The sequence below is a fragment of the Cydia amplana genome, chromosome 17 (genome assembly GCF_948474715.1).
Source record: "Cydia amplana chromosome 17, ilCydAmpl1.1, whole genome shotgun sequence".
In the NCBI taxonomy this organism is placed as follows: Eukaryota; Metazoa; Arthropoda; class Insecta; order Lepidoptera; family Tortricidae; genus Cydia; species Cydia amplana.
This window is the reverse complement of record NC_086085.1, coordinates 15,592,133-15,605,654: the sequence shown is the minus strand read 5'-3', so window position 1 is coordinate 15,605,654 and position 13,522 is coordinate 15,592,133. Positions and strand designations below refer to the sequence as shown.

The 13,522-nt window shown below is 38.2% G+C and overlaps 1 protein-coding gene across 1 annotated transcript in view; it reads left to right on the top strand.

Annotated features, from left to right (window-relative positions):
• The window catches only part of LOC134656102 (5'-3' exoribonuclease 2 homolog), a 30,053-nt gene extending 19,944 nt beyond the window's left edge, over positions 1–10,109 (top strand). The window contains exons 16-17 of the mRNA XM_063511622.1: positions 9,152–9,371; positions 9,810–10,109. Coding sequence (XP_063367692.1) covers positions 9,152–9,371; positions 9,810–9,996 — 407 coding nt within the window. The 3' untranslated portion in view covers positions 9,997–10,109. The remainder of the gene's footprint in view (positions 1–9,151; positions 9,372–9,809) is intronic.
• Positions 10,110–13,522: the final 3,413 nt, after the last annotated feature.

Below are 13,522 nucleotides of genomic sequence, written 5' to 3'. Positions count from 1 at the left end.
TTTTTAATAACATAATATGTAGATATACACGTATACTCCTATATGAGCGCACAAGTTAGAATCAATAATTTTTTTTATTAATTATGCGTTCACGCACCCGACATTTCTCTCGTGTCAAATTGCAAAAACCATAGCGATAACATTTCCTTTCAATTTATAATAAATCTGACTTCCAATTAATTCGTATTTAGCGTTTGCATTCAAATCAATCAAAAATAAATCAACCTTCATTCTGCTATCAACATAACCCTTACGTTTCACAACTTAGGGGTGGTTTTCCATTGTGTGGGTGCTAGTTTCGGGTGGCGCCGCTAGGGGGCGGCACGTGGCCCAATTACCCGCCCCAAACTGCAGGGTTTTAATAATTGAATACGCTTATTTGATTTTGCAACTGACGTGCGTATAAATAAATGTCAAATGAATTAGTACTGACTTCGGCTGGGTGTGGGAGTAGGTACCCTTCGGTTCGGAAATACAAACTATGCGAAGTTACCTTTATTGAATCGTTTTAGTATTTAAATCTATATAAACGATGTGACGTGCAGATAATTTTGAGCACTTCACGTGATATGCAGTCTCTTTTGATATCGACTGTACAAAATCATAGGTGAATTTTTAAAAAAAGCCACATAGGTATCTAAAATTATTTGAATTATCCACCTTTTAGGGTTCCGTATCCAAAGGGTAATAACCGGACTCTGTTACTAAGACTCCGCTGTCCGTCAGTCCGTCCGTCTGTCTGTCACCAGACTGTAACTCATGAACCGTGATAGCTAGACAGTTGACATTTTCACAGATGATGTATTTCTGTTGCCGCTATAACAACAAATACTAAAAACAAAATAAAATAAATATTTAAGTGGGGCTCCTATACAACAAATGTGATTTTTTGCCGTTTTTTGCGTAATGGTACGGAACCCTTCGTGCGCGAGTTCGACTCGCACTTGGCCGGTTTTTATTTCTTTTCTGGCACTCATTGAAAACAATGTTTCATGCAATTATGCAGAAACATATTCGAGTCTATCGTTTTGTGACGTCAAACATGATATAACACACCTTCACAATCTTCAACGTACCTACCCTAGTATGAAATAACAAAATCAGCCTAAATCCCTAGAACGTAAAGTCGACTTTTCAACACAATATCAAGACGCAAATATCGTGAACGCAAAGTGAAACATCAAAGCAAAGATATTGGAATAGAATCGCTATTGTTTAATAATAAAAGATCGAGAGCTCTGGCACAGCTTATTGCTGCGTCGACGTTGATCCGGTTCCGATATAGCATTATTCTGCCCCGCCACGTTTATCGTTTATTATAAGTTTATACGTTTACGTTTACGTTATTTATTAGTTTAACGATAGTTTATAATAAAGTTTTATTGCACATAAAAGAAGTACCTAAAGGTTGTCTGGAAGAGATCGCTCTTTAGCGATAAGGCCGCCTGTTGTTTACCGCTGTCTTTAGGTATTATGTTTGTTTTATACTACATGTATTGTGTAGGTTGGGTTGTGCAATAAAGAAGATTTGTATAGCGAGCGGACTTAACGCCTCTAGGCGTTATCTATCAGTGAACCATAGGGCGAAACAAATGCGTCAAGGATGCAGTGAGAAAAAAGTACCTACGTGGCGGTACGTTTTAAGGCGTAATCTGCCTCGAATTACACATTATCGTAGTTAAGTCTAATAAAAAGTATCAGCTAGTATGAAATATTCTTTACTAGCGACCCGCTCCGGCTTCGCACGGGTTAACAAATTATACATAAACCTTCCTCTTGAATCACTCTATCTATTAAAAAAATCGCATCAAAATCCGTTGGGTAGGTTTAAAGATCTAAGCATACATAGGGACAGACGTCAGACATACAGCGGGAAGCCGGGAAGCGACTTTGTTTTATACTAGAATCTGGCTACTGAAATATTACACAAATGTTTGGCGGGAAATTCAAAAAATCTTGGACTGGTCACACTTTGTGTAGTAGGAATTATAATTTTGGTACTAGAAAATATTTATGATTTTCTGTGCACACGTAAGGTACCTAAGGATATAAGTTAAATATACGTTGACGTGCACTCAAAGTCAGCTCACATAATTTCTACCACTATGTAAAGTACAGTCAACGAAAAACACATATGTTATCACTTTTTCACCATATACCATTGTAACAAGGCGAAAAATGAAATGTAGTGTAAATAAGACCTAGCTCGATAATACCGTAATATTAATCCATCACCAAAAAATTACATAAGTACTATGCCAAATATGCTAAATGCTAAGTATCAAAATATGTATAGAGCACCAACCTCCTAATTTGTTTACATTTGTTTAGGACTTGTAAACATTGCAGTTTTTCGTTATACAACGCTACATGTCGACTTCGCACATTGTCGTAATTATTTACGAGCTTAAATAATAGTTTGCGGACCTCACTCAGTATAGACATTATTAATACTATTTAAAATAAACCCCTTATAAACCGCAAACAATTTGAATGAATGACATAAATTGACAACTGACATTTAGTTTTTTTTTTAATCATAGACAATTGGTGATACAACAACGAAATATCTGTCAACAATTTTTGGCTAGCCAGACTCCATGTAGTGATTTTGGAGCGGTCACAATTTTGGAATCAGGGAGCTTCGATCAACACGGGCTTCCGACACGTCGGAAGGGATAGGCCCAAGCGATATCTTGACATTCAAATCATTCTGCCATTTTTCGCGGGGGGGAACGTGCACACAGTCGCACTTCTCACACACTTACATACAAAATCCAATCTGTAATGACGACACAAGTACATAGAAAATGACACCCTACACAGACAAATCTTGCACACCTCGATCTGTTTTTGTGTACGGACGAGTCACAAGTGTCACAACACGCACACGAACACATTTTCGTCAAGAGATGAAAAGTCGGATTTGTCGCTCGACCGATCCGCAATTTGTACTGGGCGAGAAAAATCGATAAATCTAACAATTACATGAAACTAAAATATAATAATTGTGTTTAAATGTAATTATACGTATGATATGTAAAAAAAAATTACATGTGAAATGTAACACCTTCTTTTTGTAAATTTGATGTCCCCGACCTCTTTTTACAACAAAAAACCGAGCAATTGGCATTTTTTCTGCTGCTGTGTTCACTCGCGCGTCTGGACTCGGTCTAGTTTAAAATCCGAGCGCAACTAGTTTTGTTACCCGCGCTAGATCAGTTGATCTTGTACCTAGGCAGAGGGGAAATAGTGCGAATGCCGCGTCCCTTCCGTGTTGGTCTAAGTCAGGGAGTAATAATGGCGTAGACAATTTCCCTTTTCCCTGGTCCCTAAAACCTGAATTTCCCGACAGTAACCTCGGCGCCAGCCCTTGAGCACGCGTCGGCGGCTCTAATTATTGCTGGAGATCGTCCGTCCGGGGACAGCACAGTCAAAATCAGTAGTTTTTCTATTCTATTTAGATACCGCCTTGTAGATACAGTAAAGAATTTAATTGTCCGTACCATTTCGTACCTTGCCACCCGAGCTTGCCACGGTGACAATCAATATGAAACTCGCTAGGAACCTCGTACGATTAGATTGTCACTGTGACAACGTAACGAAATGGTACTGATATTAAATTCCTTGACCGGCACTTTTCACGCCCACACCAAGGATATTATAGTTATCACTTGTGACAACTGTGCGGCGTTTTGAATAAACTCAAAGTGGTGACTGGCTGACTGGTGATGCACTGCGTGAATCATTTTAAAAAAGAAAATATAGTTATTCTTCTACTAAAACATAAGAAAGCATTATCATTAGGGCCTATACTGACCGTAGAAAATGGATTTATATCAGATATACCCGAATTTTGGAAGGACTGTAGCCGTATCCTTTTCATCTATGGAAGTGTTTCAGAGGATATATCAGCTTATAAAGGCTCCTAAATATCTCAAATACACTACTTCTAACTTCTTTCACTGTGGCACGGGTCTGGCTCAAGGACAGAGTGAAGACTGCTGGATAAGTTAAAAAGTAATATATTCTTACAAGGCACATACTGACATACGGTCTTTCATAACTCAAGACGCAGGATAGACAAGGTGGGACAGTATTGGCGCTTATATACACAAAAACATATATTTATGGCAGATATTTCGGAGATATTTTACATTTATAATATCTCGGTATTTTTTATCTGTTGGACTTAAAATATATCCCTGACAGTAATTTTAGTTATAAAAACCTCTAAATACGGGTGGGAACGTATCAGAGTAAATAATTGACACAGGCAATTTCAAGAGTTATCAGGTATTATCAATTAAAATCCATGTAACGTTATCAACTCTAATTAATTAGTAATAATCAACTCTTTGCTATAAATACTGATTCTTTTACTTTTACTTAACACATTATTGTCAACAAAATGCTACATTAGGTATTACCGATGTGTAAATATGATATAAGTACGAGTATACATTCTTCATGATCCTTCTTAGGCCACGTTTAAAACACTTTTCACACTGGCTGATAAAACCGCCGCATTTTGGCGCGACTGCGCGCGCCCTGAAAGCCACCCATTAGATGCCTATTATGTCTGCCGCCTGCCGCGTTTTTATTTTTTCTACTTTTCCACTACATATGTGATGAGCTTTGGGCTTTGAGCAAAGAATCCACTCCACTCTCTATGCGAATTGCGACAAGTGTGGAGTTCGCCACGGATTCGGCTTATTCTCTATGAAAAATACGGTGAAAATTGTGAAACAAGAAATCCTTTTTGAATAGGTGCTAGTGATTATCAAAGGGATGCTATTGCTAACTCTGTACAGGTCAAATATGCTGCATATTATAATGATGCATATTGAAAGTATTAACGTACAGTCGCCATCAGATATATCGGAGCGGCTAAGGTATTCACAAATATCTGAACAAGCACTCTAATGCCTTGACAATAGAGGCGTGTTCAGATATCTGTAAGCACCTTGGCCGCTCCGATATATCTGATGGCGACTGTACAAATGTTGGACTTAATGCAAGTTTGCCAAAGGCAAAGCCGAAAGAATGAATAGATTTATATGCGAGTAGAGTTTTCTCACCCACGTAGGGCGCCGCTGCCACAAATGCTGCTAATAGCGATACCTCATTATACACTCGACCGCCATTGTTGTGGAGGTGGTACAGTCAGCAGACAAAAGTTGCTAAGCGGGCGAGGTGTTCAAAATTACCTTGACACGCTCTTATTCTCTTAACAATAAAGTCGCGTCAAGATCATTTTGAACACCTAGCCCGCTTAGCTACTTCTGCTGCTGACTGTACGTTGTGACTGCCTTCTACAAAACGACTTACGTAAAAGTTGTATATTTGTTCGAAAACAAACAATTAAGCAGACATCTATTCGTATCCATGTCCATAACCGCGAAGATTACTGAATATCTGTACACTCACCCGCAATAATATGTTACACAACGAAGGCCTCAAAAATTAGTGACACGATCTGATTGTGCTTCAAATAAGATTGTAGACTGTACACATCTACAATCTATACATAAATGACCCGTTTTCTTGCCTTTCAGTGTAAACTCCCTCCCACGTCGTAGGGTGCCGCTGTAACAAATGCCCCTAATGACGTCGCCTCGTTACGTACTCGACCGCTATTACAGAAGTGACCGAAACGTGACTATTTACATCGCTATACTGTCTTACAATTCCTCTTTTTAACCGACATGAACATTTAAAACGAAATCTAACAGATTCGTATGAAATTATTATAAACCCCACGTTGGGTGCCACTGGAAAAATGAAAATATTTTTCAGGGCTCTGAACCGTTTCTTGGTAAAACTCAAAATAACCGTAGGACTGGATTGTGTATTTAGGTAACAACTTCGTATTATTAGATTGTCCCATAAAAATCAATATACATATATATATAATAAAAGCAAGTGTACAATGTGCGTGCAGCTAAAACTCAGAAATGAGCCCCGATACGTTCAAGGAAATTATATGGTGTGGTAGCCCTCTATCTCCCGTCATAGAGAAAAAAATACATAGAGTGCTCACTCCATACATCAGTTTTAGTACCAAAAAGACTATTAGCATCTAGCATCGAGTAGCGGAACTATCAGTACTGCTACTTGACAATAGATGTAGCACCGACCGGAAAGTCTTATCTCAACAGCATAAGACTTTCCGGTCGCTGCTACATCTATTGTCAAGTAGCAGTACTGATAGTTCCGCTACTCGATTCTAGATGTAGATACTGAAATTAATAGTCTGAACTGATGTATGGAGTGAGCACTCTTGTCTTACTATATTTCTCTATGCTCCCGTCCATGAAGAAGTTTCCCGTTTTTACCTCAAGCGTGTGCTTTTGAAGATATAAGGGCTGAAAGTTTAGCCCAGACCCAGACCCAGAAGCAGTCGTTTTGTTTTTGAATTTTGAACCTTAACTTAATAGACGAAAGTTCAGAATATATCGTGAAATATATATGTACCTACAAAAATTTGTACCTGGTGTGGTGTCTCGGGTCTCGGAGGCTAGACATTTCTAGAACAGTCCAGAACATTCGTGAGCATTCCACAGCATTTCAGATCATTCTGGAATGTTCGATATTAAACTTTCGTGAGACATATTTTAAACTGTTTATACGACAACGGTTTCACTCACTTGAATTTTTAGTCTCTATTGGCGACATGTTAGCGACTAAAAATTCAAGTGAGTGAAACCGTTGTCGTATAAACAATTCTGGAATGTCTTCAAATATTCGAGAACATCCTAGATCATTGTGGAATATTCCAGAACACTCGATATTGTGGAATAGGATGCAGAATATCCTGGAATATTGGAGGCCATTTGATTTTTTTACAACTACCACACAATCACATGTCAACTCTCTGAGCGATGCCGGGTACCTCAGCTAGTTAAATAATAACCCAAAGAATGAAACGAAAAAACAACGTAATAATACCGGTATTTTACTAACAACCCTGATTTTTACAAAATCTAATCCAGGAGGAGGTTTTTACTCGTAATGCATATCAATATGACAGAGTTCAATTTTGCTAGCAAATTTTTACACCCAGACGTAAGGTAAATAAATATACCGTACACAGTGGTGGATCATCAGTATATCACACTTTGTATAAGGGCCAAGGTTTCAAATGTTAAACTGTATCCATAAAACTTTTAAGACTATTTACAGCAATCCAAACTAGCAGGTCCCAAGTTGGGTGCCAACTATTACTAATGACTTCGTAGGTCCTCTGCCGCCATCACAGTAACCACGGAAACGTGTCTCAGCACGGTCAGTACACACACGGGCCGAAGCTCTAGAAAGTTCCACTTTCTAACTCTACTTCACTTAACAAGCGTTGTGGTCTAGCGGTGTTTAGTTTATTGAATAACAAGGTGCGGGATGTAGTTAATTAGGGCTTAAAAAAAAGGAATTTACATCAAGAATGTTCAAAAGGCAACACACATTTTTGCTGTCCATAGGATGTGTGTTTTTAAGATAAGAGCGTACTCCCATCTCAAAGGCAGGCTACGCACTTACAACCCCTCTGGTGTTGCGGGTATTCATGGGCAACAATAATCGCTTACCACCAGGCGATTCGGCTGCTCGTTTGCCTATATCATAAAAAATATATTTGAGGAATAAGGTCTACAAATTCCTCATTAACTCGTCGACTTGTTTTTTTGGTACTCGTCTTTACGCATTATTCTCTTTTTTTTCCACTGTTTAGTCTTTATAAAGGTACCTAACAATTATATTTCAGGTAAATAGGCAGCCTTGACATTGCAGTTTATATTATACACTAATTTCTTGGTTTCTTTTTACTATTTAGCCGTTAAATAGGTACCTATATAAAAATTATATTTCAGGTAAATAGGCAGCCGTGACATTGCAGTTTATATTATACACTAATTTCTTGTTTTTGTCATCCATTTCTCGGCAGTTGCGTGTTTGCTCCCTCAACCGACGACAGGCGGTGATTCTACTCAAGTATTTAAAGCACTGCTTTGTTCCGTTCAGCCACACAGCCCTATACATCAGCCCTATTTGTACATTCATCGACACTCTTACCTCGCCGAACTACGATTAACCTTCATACTTTGACTAAGGACTTAGAGCACTCAAAATGGGCATCTATGTATAGAAATTCCATTATGAAGTGACCATGTTTCATTGATCCTCAGTATATTTGTATAAATGATCAGATTGGCGCTAACGCTTTGTTTGCCGTAGTGCTAATACTTCAAGAGTATCGGCTGGGACTTACGGAGAATCCCTTTAGAGTCACTGTTCCTCGGAATGGCAGCTCTTAGCTTTAAACCGCGGATTAAACCTCCCAAGACACGGATACATGGGATATGGAATGGGCTTGTTAAATTCGTTACCTATCTGTTGTGAGGAATGTGAATTATTTCTTTGAGTTTGAGAGGTTTTTTTATTGATTCTATGGGCATTGTCGTATTCAGACTAAGAAAAAAGGGGAAGGAATCTTTTTGGACACTGCCTATTTGTAGCATTCATACAAAAAGGAATTACTCGTCAAAATGTTCTTTCTACTTTTTTCTAATGAATATCCCGTCAGGTGGTACTTCATTTTAGTTGAGTTGTTTGAATGATAACTTTTTGTCAAGTTATTAAATTTTCATTTGATTTCCGTGATATCCGTTTCCTGGTAAACTCCAAGGGATATACAATATAATAAATTAGTATGTACAAACTTAGTTCGAATAGTCAGTATTTTGGTTAAACCTTGCAGAGTTGCAAAGTTTGAAAATTAGCTCATTCCACCGTCAATAATACATCCATGTGTCACATTAGGGCGTCACAGAGCCAGCGATTAAACACTCGGAGCGGCGCGATTCCGCCGCGCCTGCGCTTCTGTCCCATACCAAGCTTTACGCCAAGAAGCTAATTGTGAAAGAACTACGTGGACTGTGTGGTGCTATGACATCAAATTAGAAAACCACGCGTCCTGTGACAGGCTTAAAGATTTGGTACGAAGGGGCGTGCAACTTTCAATCCGGATGTCGCGGGTTTAAATATCCGGAACTTATGTACGAAATATCGCGATTACAAATAAGTGCACGCTAAACTGCACACATCACCTCATGATATGAACGCGGCACTTCTTATAAAACATATCTAATTGTTACAGACCGCTCACAATCTGGCCCAGCCGCAGCCGGACCACACCGCGGCGGATACGTAGCCTTCAACCAGCAGGGCCACAACCAGGGCTACCCTAGCCAGAGCCAGGGCTACCCCAGCCAGAATCAGGGCTATCCCAGCCAGAACCAGGGCTTTAACCGACAGAACCAGGGCTATCAGCAGCGGGATCGGTTCGGGAACCAACAGGGAGGATACCAACAGAACAGGTAGGCTACGTCGCCTTCAACCAGCAGGGCTATCCTAGCCTGAACTTGGGCTATCAACTTATTGTGAAAAGTTTTTTATGTGTGTATACCATTTGAGGACTGTCTTTTCAAAAGGGTTTATTTTTTCTTAGCGGTACTTCTAGAGAGAACCTTGCTCAAGAAAACTTAAGGTCCAATTTAGAAATAGATTCCCAGAAAAAATAAACCCTTTTGAAAAGACACTCGTCATTTATTTTCAAACCGGATTGACCCCAACTGTCCCTGTGGAAAAAATATTTATCCTTAAGGCATATAAGGTATATTCAAACTTACATTCTGACATCAAAACGATATCTTAATCATGACATTCGCCCGTGCGTCTCGCTCGCGCCAAACATGTACCTACATACCTAGTTTTGTGCAATAAATGTTTAACTTAAAAGCTAAATATCTTAACAGGTACAACCAGCAAAGGCAAGATGGTTACCAGCAAAGGCAAGATGGATTCCAGCAGCGACAAGACGGCAACCAACGATACAACCAGAACCAGAACCAGAGGCAGGGGCAGGGGCAGGGCTACTCCTCCCAAGGTCAGAGTCAAGGGTACAACTCCAGGCAAGGCCAGGGTCGCTCCACGTGGCGATAATGTGCCTACTCACTAACTTAATAGAGTCTATTTTCATTTGAACAAATACTGAATCCTTTGGATTTGGTTTGGGGCTATAATGCAATATTCTGAATACTTTCGCTGACATTGATTTGGGATAATTGAAATAAATAAATAGGTCAAAGAATTCATGAAACAATAATAAATTTATAATTAAACAATTGAAGTTTAACAAAACAATATTCTTCTCTTTTAACTTACATAGATTTATTAGATTTTCTATGTCACTAATGCAAATGATATAAAAGCAGTATTGTAAAAAAATGAATATTAAGGATATCTGATATCACAAAATATTTACTGTTATTGTTATTAAAATGTGGCCCTTCCTAATCCAACAATTATATTTTACTTAAAAATTTGTGGTTTATTATACCTAAAGGAAAATGTTTTCGATTGTTTTGAAACTATTCCTTTAATATATTGTCGATAAAAAGTTTTTACCTGTGTAAGAAATTAATACAAAACTTATATGACTTGTAAGAAATACCTACTTCTACGAACTGTGTTTAATGTTTAAACTTTAATTTAAGCAAATTTCGTGAAGACTGACGATTCTATTGAGTTTACACTAACTAACCATTTTTATTATTATAATCTTCAGAAAGATTATTTTCTTTATTTGAACCATAGCAATGCCCGCCTGTATTAATTTGTTTTAAACCAATATCGATGATTTAGTACACAGTAATGATAAAATGTATAATATGTTAAATGATTGAAAAGATATTCAACACAAATCTAAATAAAAGACTTGACACAATCACACATTTTGATTTTTTCATCATTTCCAGTTTTTCACCAGTCACCAATGGGGTTGGCCGGTCGAAGTATTTAGCAGATGGCGCCATCATAGCTTGCCCTATCAGTCCTTAGAATTGTGTCAATTTTTTTAAATGCCTTGGATGACAGCCCTCTAAGCCAAATTTCATAGAAAAAGGGGCAAGCTATGATGGCGCCATCTATGCAAATCATTGATAGTTGCCAACCCCATTCCACCATCCAACAAATATCCTCCTTTTGCAACACATAATTCCTCATAGAGTCCAAGAACGTCAAGTTTTCATGCAAAAAAAAACCGGCCAAGTGCGAGTCGGACTCGCGCACGGAGGGTTCCGCATCATCAACAAAAAATAGAGCAAAACAAGCAAAAAAACGGTCACCCATCCAAGTACTGACCCCGCCCGACGTTGCTTAACTTCGGTCAAAAATCACGTTTGTTGTATGGGAGCCCCACTTACATCTTTATTTTATTCTGTTTTTAGTATTTGTTGTTATAGCGGCAACAGAAATACATCATCTGCGAAAATTTCAACTGTCTAGCTATCACTGTTCGTGAGATACAGCCTGGTGACAGACGGACGGACGGACTGACGGACGGACGGACAGCGGAGTCTTAGTAATAGGGTCCCGTTTTTACCCTTTGGGTACGGAACCCTAAAAATACTACGCAGTACTTAAGTCGCTCTACTTAGTTTCCTCCCCCATGAAATATAACAATAGTCCATGTTTTGTAGTAACTCAAATTTTTTGTCAATTTTCAGTAAGTGTATGTGTATATGTACAATAAACGTGGAGTAACTGAATCAAGCGGTTGCGCTCTCATTCTAAATCGGTATGAGCTCCAATTAAAACGCAATATTATATCAAATAATAATAAATAGAAAAGTGATTTGTGAACATACCGTTTCATTAGGTATCATAACATATTTTACAATTCAATATACCGAACACTCATAAATCCATACTAATCCGTATGGATCCGTATAAGTATTTATATCCATCCATACTAATATTATAAATGCGAAAGTGTGTCTGTCTGTCTGTTACCTCTTCACGCTTAATAAAGTTTTTTCCTGTGCTAAACTATAAACTGCTGAACCGATTTAGTTGAAATTTGGTATCGAGATAGTTTGAGGGAAGAAAATAGGATAGTTTTTATCCCAGAAGTCCACCTTTAAGTCCTTTAAGGGGGTGGAAGTTTGTATAGGGAATCAACAAAGCTCAGATTGGATAAAATAATAGCTACCTAAATTACTAATTCCACGCAGACGAAGTCGCGGGCAAAAGCTAGTATCAATCATAATTACCAAAACTCAATTGCAACAGCGCAATATCCATTCATACGCACTCCAAATTATTATTACCGCACCTTTCCATGTACCTAGCATGTCAAAACGTTTTCCGCACAAAGCGTCTGAAGAGGCGTTTGTGTTATAGTTTTTTTCCTTTTTAATTTCTTTTTGCCGTACAAAATTGTACGAGATGAAAGGAAATTGGGGCTGGCTCGCTTGAATGAGGTTCAGTTATAGGTTTTTTGTAAGGTAGGGGTAATGGGCCGGTAATAATGCTGCTGATTTGACCGTTGATTGCAGTTGGACGTTTGGGGCTATATGGAAGATCATTAATTAAATTATAAAGTAAATACATAGTACTTTTAATTCGCAATGGCTCCTGATAATCAACTTTAAACTTTATTTTTATTTTCTTTCTTTAAAATTTTAAATTTTGTGTTTTTTAACTCGGGGTTTATTTTACCCTCGTGCCTGGAGTTCCTCTCAATGCTCAAGATTCCAGTTTTCGAATCACTCGCACTCAATTCAATTTTGAAATCTTATGCTTGCTCGGTTATCAATGTCAGCACAAAGGATTAATCAACAACTTTGCCCCCAGGTATACAAAATAACTAACTAATTAGAAATTGAGTGCGTAGGTATGTGGATCATTAGGTACCTCTTATAGTATTTTACAAACAAGAAGGGTATGCTGACAGATGTAATTTGGCGAGATTTGGCGTTTTAAAGTTATAAATTGTACGTAGATGACACCTGTCACCCTACCCATCGTGTTTGAAAAATCTATGACGGTGAGTGTAACTTGCCGCCCTACCATCGCCAACTGACGACACAAACATTTTCAGAGTTGCCAAGAATATATTGAAAGGTCTCATTAGTATCCCATTTTGCGTCCTTCATTAAAATTTCCCGGGCATTTCTTTGTGGGCTCATTAATTCACGGTGGAGGGCCGTCGAGGGATGACCCCGCTTGCTCAGCTCATTTTGTTACACCTTACGCACTCCTGAACTTCCATCGATGTCTATTTGGCATTTTAGGTAGGTAGCTGATAAAAGAAAATATATTTTAACCATTAAATGCATGATTTTTTGTATAATTTCATAATAAATTGAAAAAGATTGTGGGGAAAAATAAAGAAAACTACTAATAATTAAAAAATAATATATGCATATTGAGCCACGGACCATCAGAATATACGATGTAGATCTACATCATAATGCATTTAAGGGTTAAGGAACGACGACCGATGAAACCGTCACAATAATAGGTATATTGTTTATCAAAACCGTGAAAACCGTCGTGCCTCAGAGATCCTGTCAGCAGAACTTAAAAAAGAAAATAAAACAATTGTCTCATGCTTTCTAAGAACCAACTAATTTTATATTTTAGGTAGGTCAGTACAGTGCCGTAGGTACGTCTTACTGTCACC